At 43.7% G+C, this 13,951-nt stretch overlaps 2 protein-coding genes across 2 annotated transcripts; one reads left to right on the top strand and one right to left on the bottom strand.

Moving 5' to 3' along the window:
- The first annotated feature begins 2,067 nt into the window (after nucleotides 1–2,067).
- LOC103704885 (uncharacterized) lies at nucleotides 2,068–7,124 on the top strand. The gene is made up of 2 exons (XM_008788361.6): nucleotides 2,068–5,636; nucleotides 6,233–7,124. The coding sequence occupies exons 1-2, from the start codon at nucleotides 2,771–2,773 to the stop codon at nucleotides 6,616–6,618; spliced, it is 3,252 nt and encodes a 1,083-aa protein (XP_008786583.4). The 5' UTR covers nucleotides 2,068–2,770; the 3' UTR covers nucleotides 6,619–7,124.
- Nucleotides 7,125–8,671: 1,547 nt separating this feature from the next.
- Nucleotides 8,672–13,863, bottom strand: LOC103704888 (Tetratricopeptide repeat (TPR)-like superfamily protein). The gene is made up of 4 exons (XM_008788376.6): nucleotides 12,993–13,863; nucleotides 10,405–10,551; nucleotides 10,235–10,315; nucleotides 8,672–9,800 (listed from the first exon to the last, which is right to left on the bottom strand). Exons 1-4 carry the CDS (start codon nucleotides 13,686–13,688, stop codon nucleotides 9,615–9,617), a joined length of 1,110 nt encoding a protein of 369 aa, XP_008786598.4. The 5' UTR covers nucleotides 13,689–13,863; the 3' UTR covers nucleotides 8,672–9,614.
- Nucleotides 13,864–13,951: the final 88 nt, after the last annotated feature.

Here is a 13,951-nt window from a genome sequence, read left to right as displayed (position 1 = left end):
AATAAATATTTTCTAAAGAACAACTTATAAATTATTAATTTGTTACCTATAAATTTATTATTCGAGAATAACTTATTCGCGCACTCGACTGCGCGGGATGTACAAGGTAATTATCCAAGTCTAGCCAGCAACATGTCCGTGTGTGATATTTATGAACCATCGATTCCAAACCAAAACCATCGTAAGGAACATAATTAATCGACACAATCAGCCATAGAATGCAACCCCAAGCCGGTTATCACATGTTACACGCTATGGTATCCATCTGATCAAAGGACCCAACTACGTTCTTCCAAAGGGGCTTCCCGCTACGGTGTACAACCCTAACAGCCCAATCCCGGTCCACCACGTCTCCGGTCCGTTCCGGTCCTGGTCCGATCTCGCAGAGTACCACCCGGCCGGCGTGTTCCCGAGACGCTGTCTCGTCTGGGTACGGTCGAAAAATAAAAAAGAAAAAAAACCAAAACAGACCCCACACCGACCGGAGCCCCCAGCTCGCGAACCGTGCCCTCTGGATGTAGTATATAACCCGGCGACCTGGTCCGGTTTTCTTTAAACTAATTTTCTTTGAGTCCGATTCCCAAAACCCTCCCACTATTCCCACCTCGGTAACTCAATATCTTAAACCACCTCCATGGCCTCCTTCTATAACCCTACTCCCTTTTACCCCTTTTCACCCGTCTACTTCCATGCCTTGTCCTGCCTTAACTCTATATAGCTTAAGAAATTGGCTTGCGAGGTGTCTAAAATATTGGGCCCATCCTAATATAAAGCCTTGAAGTGGGGGTGGGGGGTTGCTCCCCTCCACTCCAAGGGGGGGGGGGAGTCCTTTTACTTTTAGCACACTCCCCTAAGCTTTGCCTCGCTCCCATTATCATCAAATCCCCTTCCCAAGGCAAAGGCAGAGGGGGCGAGGGCTTAGGCTTGCGGAAATCCGAACCATCTGGGCCGGACGGCACATGCGGATCCCGCTGCATTAACGCTTCTGCCCTTGGGTTGGGGTTAGGGCGGGTGGGTTTGGTCATTGGTTGGGGATGGTTTTGTCATCTGGGTGGAAAGGTCTCGGGACTGGGGATAAGGGTTTGGGATTAGGGATTCCGATGAGGTGTGCTTGGATAAACACCGTTGGGTTTGCCAATCCCAATGGTAATTTCAGTGGGCCTGCTGAGTGGTGGTCAAGACAGCCCAGCCCAAAACTAGGATAAATTGCCTACCATACTACGTGAATACAGAGCCAATCATAACTAGTTTCTATGATGGTACACCAAGATGAAAGCTTGATGAAAAATTAGGCAGCACCGCCAATTCCATTATTCAAGAAAAAAACATCTCTTTTATGTGAGAATGAAAAAAAAGGAGCAAAAATTAGAAGATAAAACTTAATTATATAACAAAATAAAGTTTCTCTTGTGCTCACGGAGGGCCAAACATAGACTCTTTACCATATTTGTTATTGTATTTCTTTTTGAAGAAAAAAGAATTTGTTTTCAAATCTGTTTTACTAATTTCCATTAGTTTTTCTCTTTAATCTTTAACCTTTATGTACTTCTTTGCACGTTGGTGCTCATGTTATGCAATTTCTTCCCTCACTTTTATCTAAATTTGATTTGTGGCTAACTCTAATCATCTAGTTTTTACTCTGCTATTCTCTTCCAATCAGAAGTTCAAATAATAAAGCAATACAAAACCTAGCACTACTATTCCCTGACTGGAGTACATATTTATATTTGGATGACAACAATGGCAGCAATAGGATGAAAACGTTGACTAGCCTTAGACCGGCGACGCATCCTACGTGGACGGCTATGCTTGTTGATAGCCCCAGGCTGGTCGTAATTTTTTACAAGCTTGCGGGAACATTAGGGCAGAACACTGGGCCCAAGACGTGAGGTGGGACCCATCAAGGAGAAACGGACAAAGGAAGCGGCCTGAGATCCACGTGGTGAGGAGAATGGCCTTTTGCGGTGCGAGTTAGATATTCTGAGACAAAATCAGAAGATTTTGGTCACAAATTTAGCGATAAACATATCTAATCTCGCACTCTCATCCCCCTTTTTTTTCCCCCTTACAGTGAGAAAGCTTGAGGGAGTATAAATATGAATGATGACTTGGAGCCTCCCACACCAGGAGAGGAGCTTTCAGAGCAGCAGTCACCTTCGCCTCCGCTTCCGGCCTTCATATGACTCTTGTGTGAGGCTTAAGCAATCTTCACCTCCTCTGTACGCCTCTTTCACATGGACAGCTCTCCCTCTCTGCATCTGTAATCTTTCTCACTAGGTGAGTGGTCCTCAGAACTCTCTCTCCCTTCTTCATTCATAAACAAGAATAGATCCCTTCATTTTTTTTGACCGTCTTTAAACAAACCAATTGCGAACTCATTTCACAACCTTGACCGCCACCTTTTGCTCAAGTTAAGAAAAATCGCAAGTCTTTGCTTCTATGTCATGCATCCACCCACACCTTCAATACCCTTAAACCCACGTCCGCTCATCTTTTTGGTTTTGATTCTTGGTTTAAATTTTTGGAGAACCACCCCTTCCATGTCAAACAAGCCCTTATCCTTGATGGTGGTTAGAGCTTGAAACTTCCTTTCTCCCTCCTGACATGCATTGTTTCCACTCTCCATAATGCACTCAATCATTCTCATTAGTTTGCGCAAAATGGTTTGCCATGCTGAACTCTAAACGTCACCACCGTCGCCATTACCATAAGAAGTAGCGGCAGCAAATCCACCACCACCAGCACCAGAACAGAAGAGAACAGAACACAAATGAAGAAATTTAGAACCATTTCCATTTCCACCACCTCAGTCCTCGTCCCATTCCTCTTCATGGCCATGGTCTCGTTCTTGAAGACCACCACTTCCCTCTCCCCGGATGGCAAGGCCCTCCTCTCCCTCTTAGCGTCCGCCGCCGCCGCCACCTCCTCCTCCTCTGCCCTCCTCCCCTCATGGGACCCCTCCCACCCCAACCCCTGCTCCTGGCAGGGCGTCACCTGCTCCCCTCAGGGCAGAGTCATCTCCCTCTCCCTCCCCAACACCTTCCTCAACGTCTCCCACATCCCTCCAGAGCTCTCCTCCCTCACCTCCCTCCAACTCCTCAACCTCTCCTCCGCCAACATCTCCGGGCCCATCCCCCCCTCCCTCGGCGTCCTCTCCTCCCTCCGCCTCCTCGACCTCTCCTCCAACTCCCTCTCCGGTCCCATCCCCTACCAGCTCGGCTCCCTCTCCTCCCTCCAGTTCCTCCTCCTCAACTCCAACCACCTCTCCGGACCCATCCCCCCCACCCTCGCCAACCTCTCCTCCCTCCAGGTCCTCTGCCTCCAGGACAACCTCCTCAACGGCTCCATCCCCTCCCACCTCGGCTCCCTCCTCTCCCTCCAGCAGTTCCGCATCGGCGGCAACCCCTACCTCACCGGCCGAATCCCGCCCCAGCTCGGCCTCCTCGCCAACCTCACCACGTTCGGTGCCGCCGCCACCGGCCTCTCTGGGCCGATCCCGGCGGAGTTCGGAAACTTGGTCAGCCTCCAGACGCTGGCGCTCTATGACACCGACGTCTCCGGTTCGATTCCGCCCGAGCTGGGCTCGTGCTCGGAGATGACCAATCTCTACCTGCACATGAACAAGATCACCGGCTCGATCCCGCCCGAATTGGGTAAGCTGCAGAAGCTTACCAGCCTGCTTCTGTGGGGGAATGCGATCACGGGGTCGATCCCCGCTGGGCTTTCCAACTGCTCGGCTCTGGTGGTTCTCGACCTCTCCTCAAATAAGCTCTCAGGGGAAATCCCCGGCGCGCTCGGGAGGCTGGGTGTCTTGGAGCAGCTCCACCTTTCCGACAACATGCTCGCAGGTCCCATCCCCATGGAGCTGAGCAACTGCAGCAGCTTAACCGCTCTCCAGCTTGATAAGAATGCACTCTCTGGGCCCATTCCTCGGCAGATTGGAGACTTGAGGGCCTTGCAGTGTCTCTTCTTGTGGGGCAATTCCATATCCGGAGCCATTCCTCCATCTTTCGGGAACTGCACCGAGCTCTACGCCCTCGACCTCTCCAAGAACAGGCTAACCGGGACGATCCCCGACGAGATCTTTAGCCTGAAGAAGCTCAGCAAGTTGCTTCTTTTGGGCAACTCCTTGACAGGAGAGCTGCCCAAGAGTGTCGCCGATTGCCAGTCTTTAGTGAGACTAAGGCTCGGGGAGAACCAGCTATCCGGCGAGATCCCAAAGGAGATCGGCAAGCTTCAAAATCTCGTCTTTTTGGATCTTTACACCAACCATTTCCATGGGAAGCTGCCTGCCGAGCTTGCCAATATCATGGTTTTGGAGCTACTGGACGTGCACAACAATCATATCACAGGAGAAATTCCACCTCAGTTGGGGGAACTGATGAACTTGGAGCAGCTCGATCTCAGTCACAACAGCTTCACCGGGGAGATCCCTTCGAGTTTTGGCAATTTCAGTTACTTGAACAAGCTCATCCTGAACAACAATATGCTCGCTGGGTCACTGCCGAAATCCATAAGGAACTTGCAGAAGCTGACCTTGCTCGATCTAAGTGCTAATAGCCTCTCCGGTCCGATTCCTCCTGAGATTGGCTCCTTGACAAGCTTGACGATTGATTTGGACTTGAGCTCCAACCGTTTTGTTGGAGAGATCCCACAGGAGATGTCCAGTTTGACTCAGTTGCAGTCGCTGGATCTTTCGAGCAATATGCTCCATGGAGGGATTGCAGTCTTGGGCATGCTCGCTAGTCTCACTTATCTCAACATCTCATACAACAACTTCTCAGGTCCGATTCCAGTGACTCCATTCTTTCGTACTCTATCGGCAAATTCCCACCTTGAGAACCCAGATCTCTGCGAGTCTTTCGATGGATACACCTGTTCTTCAGACCTTGTACGGAGAACCGCTATAAAATCCATAAAGACGGTAGCTCTTGTTTGTGCTATCTTGGGCTCTGTCGCTGTGCTGTTCGTCGCGACCTGGATTCTGGTTAATAGGAATAGAAAGCTAGCAGCGGAGAAAACAATGGCCTCAGCATCCTGCGGAGCCGATGATTTCTCATATCCATGGTCCTTCATCCCATTTCAGAAGTTGAACTTCTCCATTGACAGCATATTGGAGTGCATCAAGGATGAGAATATCATTGGGAAAGGGTGCTCCGGGGTCGTGTACAAAGCTGAGATGCCGAATGGGGAACTCATCGCTGTGAAGAAGCTCTGGAAATCGAGGAAGGAAGAGGAGCTAGTGGATGCATTTGCCTCGGAGATTCAGATTCTCGGGCATATAAGGCATCGAAACATTGTGAAGCTGATTGGTTATTGTTCAAATAGGTGTGTCAAGCTCCTCCTCTATAATTACATCTCCAATGGCAATTTACAGCAGCTTTTGAAAGAGAACAGAAACTTGGATTGGGAGACAAGGTACAAGATTGCGGTTGGGTCGGCGCAGGGTTTGGCCTATCTCCACCATGACTGTGTTCCAGCCATTCTTCACAGGGATGTCAAGTGCAACAACATACTATTGGATTCAAAATATGAAGCTTATTTGGCTGACTTTGGATTGGCAAAGCTGATGAACTCCCCCAATTTCCATCACGCAATGTCCAGGGTAGCAGGTTCTTACGGCTACATAGCACCAGGCAAGTGAAAATCTCCTTATAATCCTAATGCACTGTACAAATTGTTGCAAATATGTTGGAAGCAAAAAAACCATTCATGCTCTACTTCTGTCGTCAAGTTAATCTGATCATAAATTCAGTTTTCGAATGTTTTCATTTCAATCGAGCAATCTTAAAATTTTCAGAAAATTTTCAGAATTGTTGCATCCACCTCGAGTCAAGGATTCTAGATTCTCAAGGTCTACCCAGAGACTCGACGAACTCCTGCTAGTTTTCTATTGATAAATATGAAGGAACACTCATACCCATGCTCAGAATTTCTTTTAACATATAAATTGATGGAATCTGCAAGCACCTGTTTGACTCCTTTTACTTTCTCTTTGCTGAAATGAGGGACATGGTTGGCTTTTGACACTAAAGAGTAGAATTAAACTCTCTTCCTGTATTAAAAGAACATCATATGTATCTTCTAGATATTCTTTCTTTAAATCACTACTCACTTATGCACAAACTGTGTTTGTTTAGTATTTATTTTGGACGCATATTACGACTACTATATTCCTAATAGTCATTAAATATGATCGAGCTAATTAATAATATGTGTATAATTATGGCAGAGTATGGGTACACTACAAATATAACAGAGAAGAGCGACGTCTACAGCTATGGCGTGGTCCTCCTAGAGATCTTGAGTGGGCGCAGCGCCATTGAACCGATGGTCGGTGACGGCCTCCACATTGTGGAGTGGGTAAAGAAGAAGATGGGAAGCTTTGAACCTGCCATCAATATCTTGGATTCAAAGCTGCGAGGCATGCCTGATCAGATAGTTCAGGAGATGCTCCAGACGCTGGGGATCGCCATGTTCTGCGTCAACTCGTCGCCATCGGAGCGGCCGACCATGAAGGAGGTAGTGGCATTACTGATGGAAGTGAAGAGCCCACCAGAAGAATGGGGAAAGACTTCACAGCAGCCGCTCATAAAGCCCGTGAACCATGGTTGTTGATGGATGGCTTATCCTTATTTATTTCTCTATCTCTTGGTTGATCCTTTTCCAAGGGATATCTCATGTGCTTCGTCTTTGGTCCCTGAAAAATGGTAGATTTTATGAAGTTGGGAGTGGGAGGAATGGGAGGTTTGGGTGTGTGTTCGATGTTGTGTTGGGATTGTCGTACAGTTTCTTAGGATGATTGCAGTCACTTCATGGAATTCATACAGCATTTTTCTCTTGTTAAGTAACCATGACTTCGTTTTAAAGGAGGCGGCTTGAAGAGCTCGTGGACACTGATAAGGGAGGATTCATAGGATCGCAGCTGGGAGTATCAGTCACCTTATGGAATGAGAGCTGTAAGTTGTGAACCGATAAAAACTATGGAAGATCATGCTTTGCTTTTGCTTGTGATTAAATATGCTTAATCATCAATCCATTGTGTTTAAGGGCGCGTTTGGTTCATGATCCGAATCGGAATCAAAATTGGAATAAAAATTGGGATATGGCTATATTCTCTGATATTTTGGCTCGCGACTCGAATTAGAATCGGATTTGAATATTATGGGAGAGTTGGTATTGAGTTTTGAGACGGTCGGTGAATTGTCATTCTCATCTGGAATTGAATTGAGAATGGTATTGTTTCTAACAAAATGGTTGGAATGAAAGTAATTTATTTCTATTTCCATTCCAAAGTCTTAACTTTTTCCAACCAAAAGTAGGCGGCAAGACTCTTCAAACCAGCTGGGGGGGCCAAGGCTGAGCCTGTTGCTTTTGGGAAAGTCCGACATTTTCCCAGAGACAGGCGTTGTAAGAGCAGCGAAAAAGGAGGAATAATTTTTTTTGAGTAAAACAGGTGTCTTTCAACAACAACTATTCCACGGGGAATGGGATAACATTATTCATCTATTCCTTGGATAAGGCTTTCTTTTATTCCTGCCGTTGTTTTTACATGGACTAAAATGATTTCAGCCCTACATTTCATCTAGGAATAATAAACTTCAACCAAACAAAAACAAGAATAACTACTCCAAGAGAATAGCTCTACACTTCATTTCTGAATCAGCGGCCAAACCACCTGAATTCACCCCAACAAGAAAAATGGGAGTTGGCCGGGCGCCTCTTTTGCTCGAGTAAATGAAAACAAGCAACGTGGGTCCAGCTCTTGCAACAGGCCGAGCTCTCCATCTATTGAAAAGAGTGAAAGATGCCCATGCCATCAAAGAGTGAAAGAGCATCGCATGCTCTTGAGGACTTCTACTTCTCAATCCTTTGGACAATCATACTCCCTTTTCCACAACCAACCAAAATTTCATGTCAAAGTTGGGTACATTTAATGTCTGTTGCTAGCACATAACTCAAGACACATTCACATGCACTCACTTCACTAGGACAAGAATGGGTTCATCAGAGGCCATGATATGGTCAATCAGGAGCTACCACTGTTTTAGCCATCAATCTTTAGCTAAGCATCAACCCTCCGATACAAGGTCATCGGATGGTTCGAATTTCAGCATCGGTAAAATTCTATGCAGATAACTCAAGATAAACATGAAATTTAGTGCAAATTTTAAGGGGGTTCCTCCATTTGATCAGATCATTAGTATTATTGTAACTCAAATTGCTCTAGACTTCCACCTCAGACTCTTTTGTGCTGAGAGTTGGAAGGCTGTCACCTATTCAGCCATGAAGTGCTCTGCATATTTCTGTGCTAATACAGACACATTCTGCTCAGTTCTGCTCTTGCTTATGAGACAGAAATAAGAGTGGCACACCATCATTAAAGCTGATGGGAGATTGTTAACTTTAATCAGGATAAGTTGGGTGCCTTCACATACTCTGCAGGACAACTGACACCACATCCCAATTTTACCAAAAGAGATGGACGCATCTATCTGTTCATGTTGGTGAATACACCCATACAATGTGTAGATTTTGCACCACTGTCTTTACAACTATGCTAAAATCAGAATCAACCATGCCAAGAAGCCTGGAGGACCTTACATTTAAGTTAATGGAGTCCAAAGGTTGCAGAAAGAATCTATCAGTCGTTTGAAGCATACGATACTAATTAAAATGACAGTAAAGAAAAATATATTATCTAAAATCTCTTCATAAGATTACCAAAATCCAGAAACCACATTGAAATCCTTTAGGTTTTTGTAATTTGGTATTGTAGACCCAAAGCTTCTAAATTTTCCACCATAAATGTTACTTCGAGGAGAGCTTGGACATTCATATACCTGTCGCACCAGACATGTTTCAGACCCCAGAAACCACACTCTTTCTACGCTACAATTACTACCCATATACCTCTCCCCATCACCTTGGACTCAAAACAACTCCTCAAGCATCTGCTCGCACACCTTATAAATAGAGAGAAGATAATAGAACCAGGAAAGTCAGTTCGGTTCATCACTGGATAATAACCCGAAATGCCTCGGCTTTTCTTTGACATGCACGCCGCAGAGACAACCAAAGCAAGCTTTGAAGCAGCAGCAACCTTCTTGCTGCACTGTGCCCTCATGGTGATGGCATGCGTTTCCCATTCTAGGTGCTGATTCATGGATGCACACTGTCAGGTCTCTGAACCAGCGATAAGCCTTCACCAAGTCCAGCCAGGAGCCCAAACCTTGATGTCAACTCCCAGATTTCTCAGGCATCATCACCTATGATTCTGATGGGAACCTCGCTGCTCCTGGCAGCCTCATACAGCATACTCCCTGAAATGATATGAAGTACTTTTCTGTAACAAGTTCGTGCTTCAACCATACAATAACCATGTTTAAAATATTCTATTGTTCTCCATTTTGGCTGTTGATGAAAGTAAAGCATCAACTAGGTTACAAGAGAATGATTAGATTGGATTTCATTTCTAGCTTGGTCTTAATTTGTGAGAAGAAATTACACAATCACTTCCCTTTTTGATATCCCAAAAACAGGAAATGACCCTTGATTACAAAATCAACATCCAGTTCATCTAAATGATCTAACCAACAATGCTGTTGGGTCATTTACTTTCTGTATGAAAACTCAGATTCAAACTTTTTCTCAAACCGTTCTTGAGATTCTGTTTTTGCAGCCAGTATGGCGTCATCAATGAAACTTCTCTGGGGGAATTCGTCAGGAATGAGGCTTCGATAAATTTCAAACTGTTCGTCCGCTTCCTTCTTTCTGTCTAACAAGCCATATATGATCCCCTGAAAAACAAATAAGAATCAGTATATGATTGCCACAATCACAGAAATGATGATGAAGAAAATGATAAAGCTAAACTCAGACGCTTGCGAATTAACGACACCAGAACATCTATAAAGATCAAATTATGTGATCCTAAACTATCAGAATTTATACAATCTTAAGATTTAACAAATGAAGATGCTGTTCCAATGCATGCATGTGAACATGGAAATGCACAACGAGGTACTCAGGTACCATTGCTATGATGGTTACGAGGAGCATAAATTACATAAAAAGCAAAACCAGCACATCAGTGGGAGCACAAAGAAATTTTGGAACACTATCACGACCACAATAATTTGGTGTGTAGGCTAGAAGCATATTAAATAAAATATGCAAGAGTGTGGTAGTTGTTCCAAATAAGAGTGATGTAGGTATCTGTGAAAAGCTCTACCTGACAAAGGTAAGGCCGAAAATCTCTAGGATTCTCCTTAATAAGATCTTGAAATTGCTCAGAGGCTCCTTCCAAGTCACCCTGCATGGTGAAATTCAGCTATTGATTTCCTCGAGGCCAAGCTATCAATAGAGAGAGAGAGAGAGAGAGAGACCAAGTCAAATTTTTACCTTCACAACATGCATTTGAGCTATCAAAATTTTTATATTCCTCTCTTCAGTGACTCTGTTCTCACGACGTGCAAGTTCTAAAGCTTTATTCAGCATCTCAAAAACAGCTGGGCCTTCACGATTTTTGTACATAGCCAAGGCCAGCCCCTATAAGATAATTTGTAAGTCTGCAAGTTTACTCCCAAAGTATTTCCAAAAAGAGCTAGATAAGAAAGATATATATGGGATTTTACTATTTTTACCAGCTGCATATCATTGGAATAAGTTACTAGTTCATGTACGTTATGTCTTGCTGAAGGAAAATGCAAGACAATGAAGTGGCATTTGATCACATGGAAGCTAAGAGAATCCAGCAATACAATCTGTGAATGCAGATAGATACCTCTATAGAAGAGATTTAAGCAATATTGCCATTAAGAGGCATCAATCTGGTTAAAAACTAGTTCAAATAGCAAAGCACAATCTGAAACCTGCTTGGTACAGTACAACTTCTTGCAGTAAAAAAAAGAATGATCTTATTGAGAGAAAGAGAGAGAGAGAGAGAGAATGATTTTATACATGATTTTGTGGTGACATCTATGCAAAGCGAAAAAAGATAACTTCCAGACAGGACTTTGAGACTTTCCATCATTTTTCCTTCACCAACCACCTTTCTTGTTTTATATCTCCCAGAAAAAGAACTCGGATTCCATCTATTTTTTCAAAGTGCAGCATAGAACAAATACAGGTTGGATCACTGTTACAGACACCATGTGCATTGCATGCAAAAACATGAATCTAGAAAATTAGCTACTTGTTTATTCACAGCCTCCATCTACAAAATTCATAAGAAAGATCTCCCAAGTAGGTCAATTAATGCATAACTGAACTCCAACCAAATTAGGAAGACATCGTGAAATTCTGCATATAGAATCAGCAGTTATTTGCAGTCTCATTTATTCCATAATATCTTTTCTTGCAAAGATAACATTTACTTAAAGAAGGAATATTAGTTCTCGGGAAAATCTTTTGGAGATAAATCAACACATGCACAACTAAGTGACTATTGTTAAGCCCACACAAATACAATTGAGGGAAAGGTTATGCCACTTCTGCAAGCAAAAGAGAAGAGTGCGCACTTATTGCTTGGCATATCACATTTGTCCATCTCCTTGGTTTTACACACTTGTATGTATGTGGGAACGTAGCCATTGAGTTGCCATGGAATTTATCTACTTGACCTACAAGTGGATGCACGCATCTTTTTTGTGTTTTCATTCAGATGGGATTCGACAAAAAATGAGGAAAGCATTTTTAATGCCAGTTTGACAATGTCTGCAATGTGGCATTAACAACTAATTGCAAGCATGTTATGTTTATCAAACTTTCTTGTTCATCAAAAGAGCAGAATAACTATAGAACAATTAAAGATCTTGGAAAGAAGGCAAACAAATACTGAAAATAAACAACTGCAAGCATCTTAGTAATTGGTATAACAAACAAACAAACAAACAAAACAACCACCGCATGAACGCACTAGCAGAATTACTATAGCACAATTAAGGATCTTGGAAAGAAGGCGAACAAATACTGAAAAAAAACAACCACATGCATCTTAGTAATCGGTAAAACAAACAAACAAAACAAAACAAAACAACCAACGCATATATATATATATATATATATATATATATATATATATATATATATATATATATATATATATATATATATATATATATATATATATATATATATATATATATATATATATATATTCTTCCTGTATCAAGAATCCACCCTTATGATTTGTTTATCTGACTGCTTTACAAATTCTCTAAACAAGCAAGTTCACTGATAAACATGTTGCATGTCTTTTTAATCTAATTTATAGCCCATCTACAGCTCAAGCTTATTATAATAGTGTTAACATGGAGATGCTGCTCTCAGAAACCCTTCATATGATATATTTGTAGAAAAGCATAAGGTATCATGAGTCAGCACTGTCATATGGAAGGAATTGGATGAATAATCACAGGCATGCCTCCATGAAAAAGGCAGTAAAATGATGTAATAAAATAAAATGATGCTCACTGAATAATTACTCCATTAGACAGAAGCATTCAAGGACGGATAATAAGAAAATCCACTGTGCAGGGACTTGCGAGAACACTGCTGGGCAGACCAGTGAGAAAATGACTGCCATTATATAACGAAATGAACTTCACTATCATGAAAATCTTTCAGAGCTTTGATCTTCCATTTGAACACTGTGTTCTCTATACAAATGCAAGGGTGCATAAGACATGTTTCTAAAACTCCACAACATACTTTCCAGGTTCTTTTTTGAGCGAGGACTAATCTTTTCTAAACAAACAAGTTCGAACGGATCTAGAATGAATCTTCATCCATAAATTATTATCCTTTTTAAAGCTACAAACAGGAATCTATATGGCTAAGTTGTTCCCCAAGTCAATGGCATGAAGCCACAACTGCTCCCGTTTCAATTTATCTTCACAGCATCAAGTGCAACCTTAGTTGCAAGTACAATAACACTATCATAGCTGACACTTAAAAGTGGTTCTTTAGAATTTAGAAGTAAAACTCACATGCAGAGCTCTAAGCAAGAGAGGTCTCTCCTTCAAGATCTCCTTAAAGAGCCGCTTGGCCTTGGCCAGCTTCCCCATCAGCTCATATGACAGAGCCTGCAAGAGCCTCCACTCCACTTCGTCCGGCTCCAAAGCAATCAATCTCTCCACATACTCCACCGCCTCCTTCGTCTTCCCCTTCCTCATCTTCCCATATAAGACCACCTTCAGCGCCTCCACGTCCGTCGGATCCCTCTCCAAAATCTTCACATACCTCTCCTCCTCATCCTCCTTCCCTCCCCGTGCATCCACCTTTTCCTCCAACGGCGCAGAAAAATCGGTCCTTTGGGCATCACCGAGCGCCAAAGCAGGCCTCCCATGGAATCTCCCAAGGAACAGAAGCGATCCAACGAGCAAGACGGCGGCTTTCTCGGCGCAGCTCCTCCAAAGGATTCTCTGGTGAGGATTGGGGCAGTGGGGGGATGGAGAGCAGGAGGTATTGGGGACAGAGGAGGCGGGCGGTGGGAGGAGCAGGGAACGGGGATCGTGGAATTTAAGAATTAGGGTTAGGGTTTTGCGGGGGACATGGTAGGGTCTGGGGAGGAAGGGAGGATTGGGGGAGTGGCTCCGCAGGGTTTGGCTCCTAAACCCTAATCTCGGGAGACAGGAGGGTTTTGGGTGATGGAGGGAAAGGGACGTGGAGGTCAGGCTCGCCATGGCCGAAGAGCGAGCTCGCCCAAAAATTACAGTGAAGATTAGAGACAGCCGAAAATTGTTTAAAAATCCACCTAACGAATCTTTAATTATTTACAAGTCCCTAATTTTACGTACAGGACACCTCGTTGCCATCTCAAGGCCGTGTGCCTCAAGCCAATAATTGCTCGTCCAAAACACCTGCCATGATTTATCCACCATACCTTTGATCTTGCAAGCGAGACATGTCAACTTCAATGTCCATAGATCAAACCCTCATGGCATGG

The sequence above is a fragment of the Phoenix dactylifera genome, chromosome 12 (assembly GCF_051530095.1).
Source record: "Phoenix dactylifera cultivar Ajwa chromosome 12, Ajwa_hap1_PhDact_Kaust_v1.1, whole genome shotgun sequence".
Classification (NCBI taxonomy): Eukaryota; Viridiplantae; Streptophyta; class Magnoliopsida; order Arecales; family Arecaceae; genus Phoenix; species Phoenix dactylifera.
This window is presented reverse-complemented; position numbering and strand designations above follow the sequence as displayed.

Excerpts from the sequence above, each read along its gene's own strand:
- LOC103704888 (XM_008788376.6), bottom strand. The coding sequence starts at position 13,688 with ATGGCGAGCCTGACCTCCACGTCCCTTTCCCTCCATCACCCAAAACCC. Across the intron at positions 10,552-12,992 it reads TCTTGCTTAGAGCTCTGCAT|GGGCTGGCCTTGGCTATGTA; the intron begins GTGAGTTTTACT and ends ATTATCTTATAG. Across the intron at positions 9,801-10,234 it reads TTCGGCCTTACCTTTGTCAG|GGGATCATATATGGCTTGTT; the intron begins GTAGAGCTTTTC and ends TTTGTTTTTCAG.
- LOC103704885 (XM_008788361.6), top strand. The coding sequence starts at position 2,771 with ATGAAGAAATTTAGAACCATTTCCATTTCCACCACCTCAGTCCTCGTC. Across the intron at positions 5,637-6,232 it reads TTACGGCTACATAGCACCAG|AGTATGGGTACACTACAAAT; the intron begins GCAAGTGAAAAT and ends TAATTATGGCAG.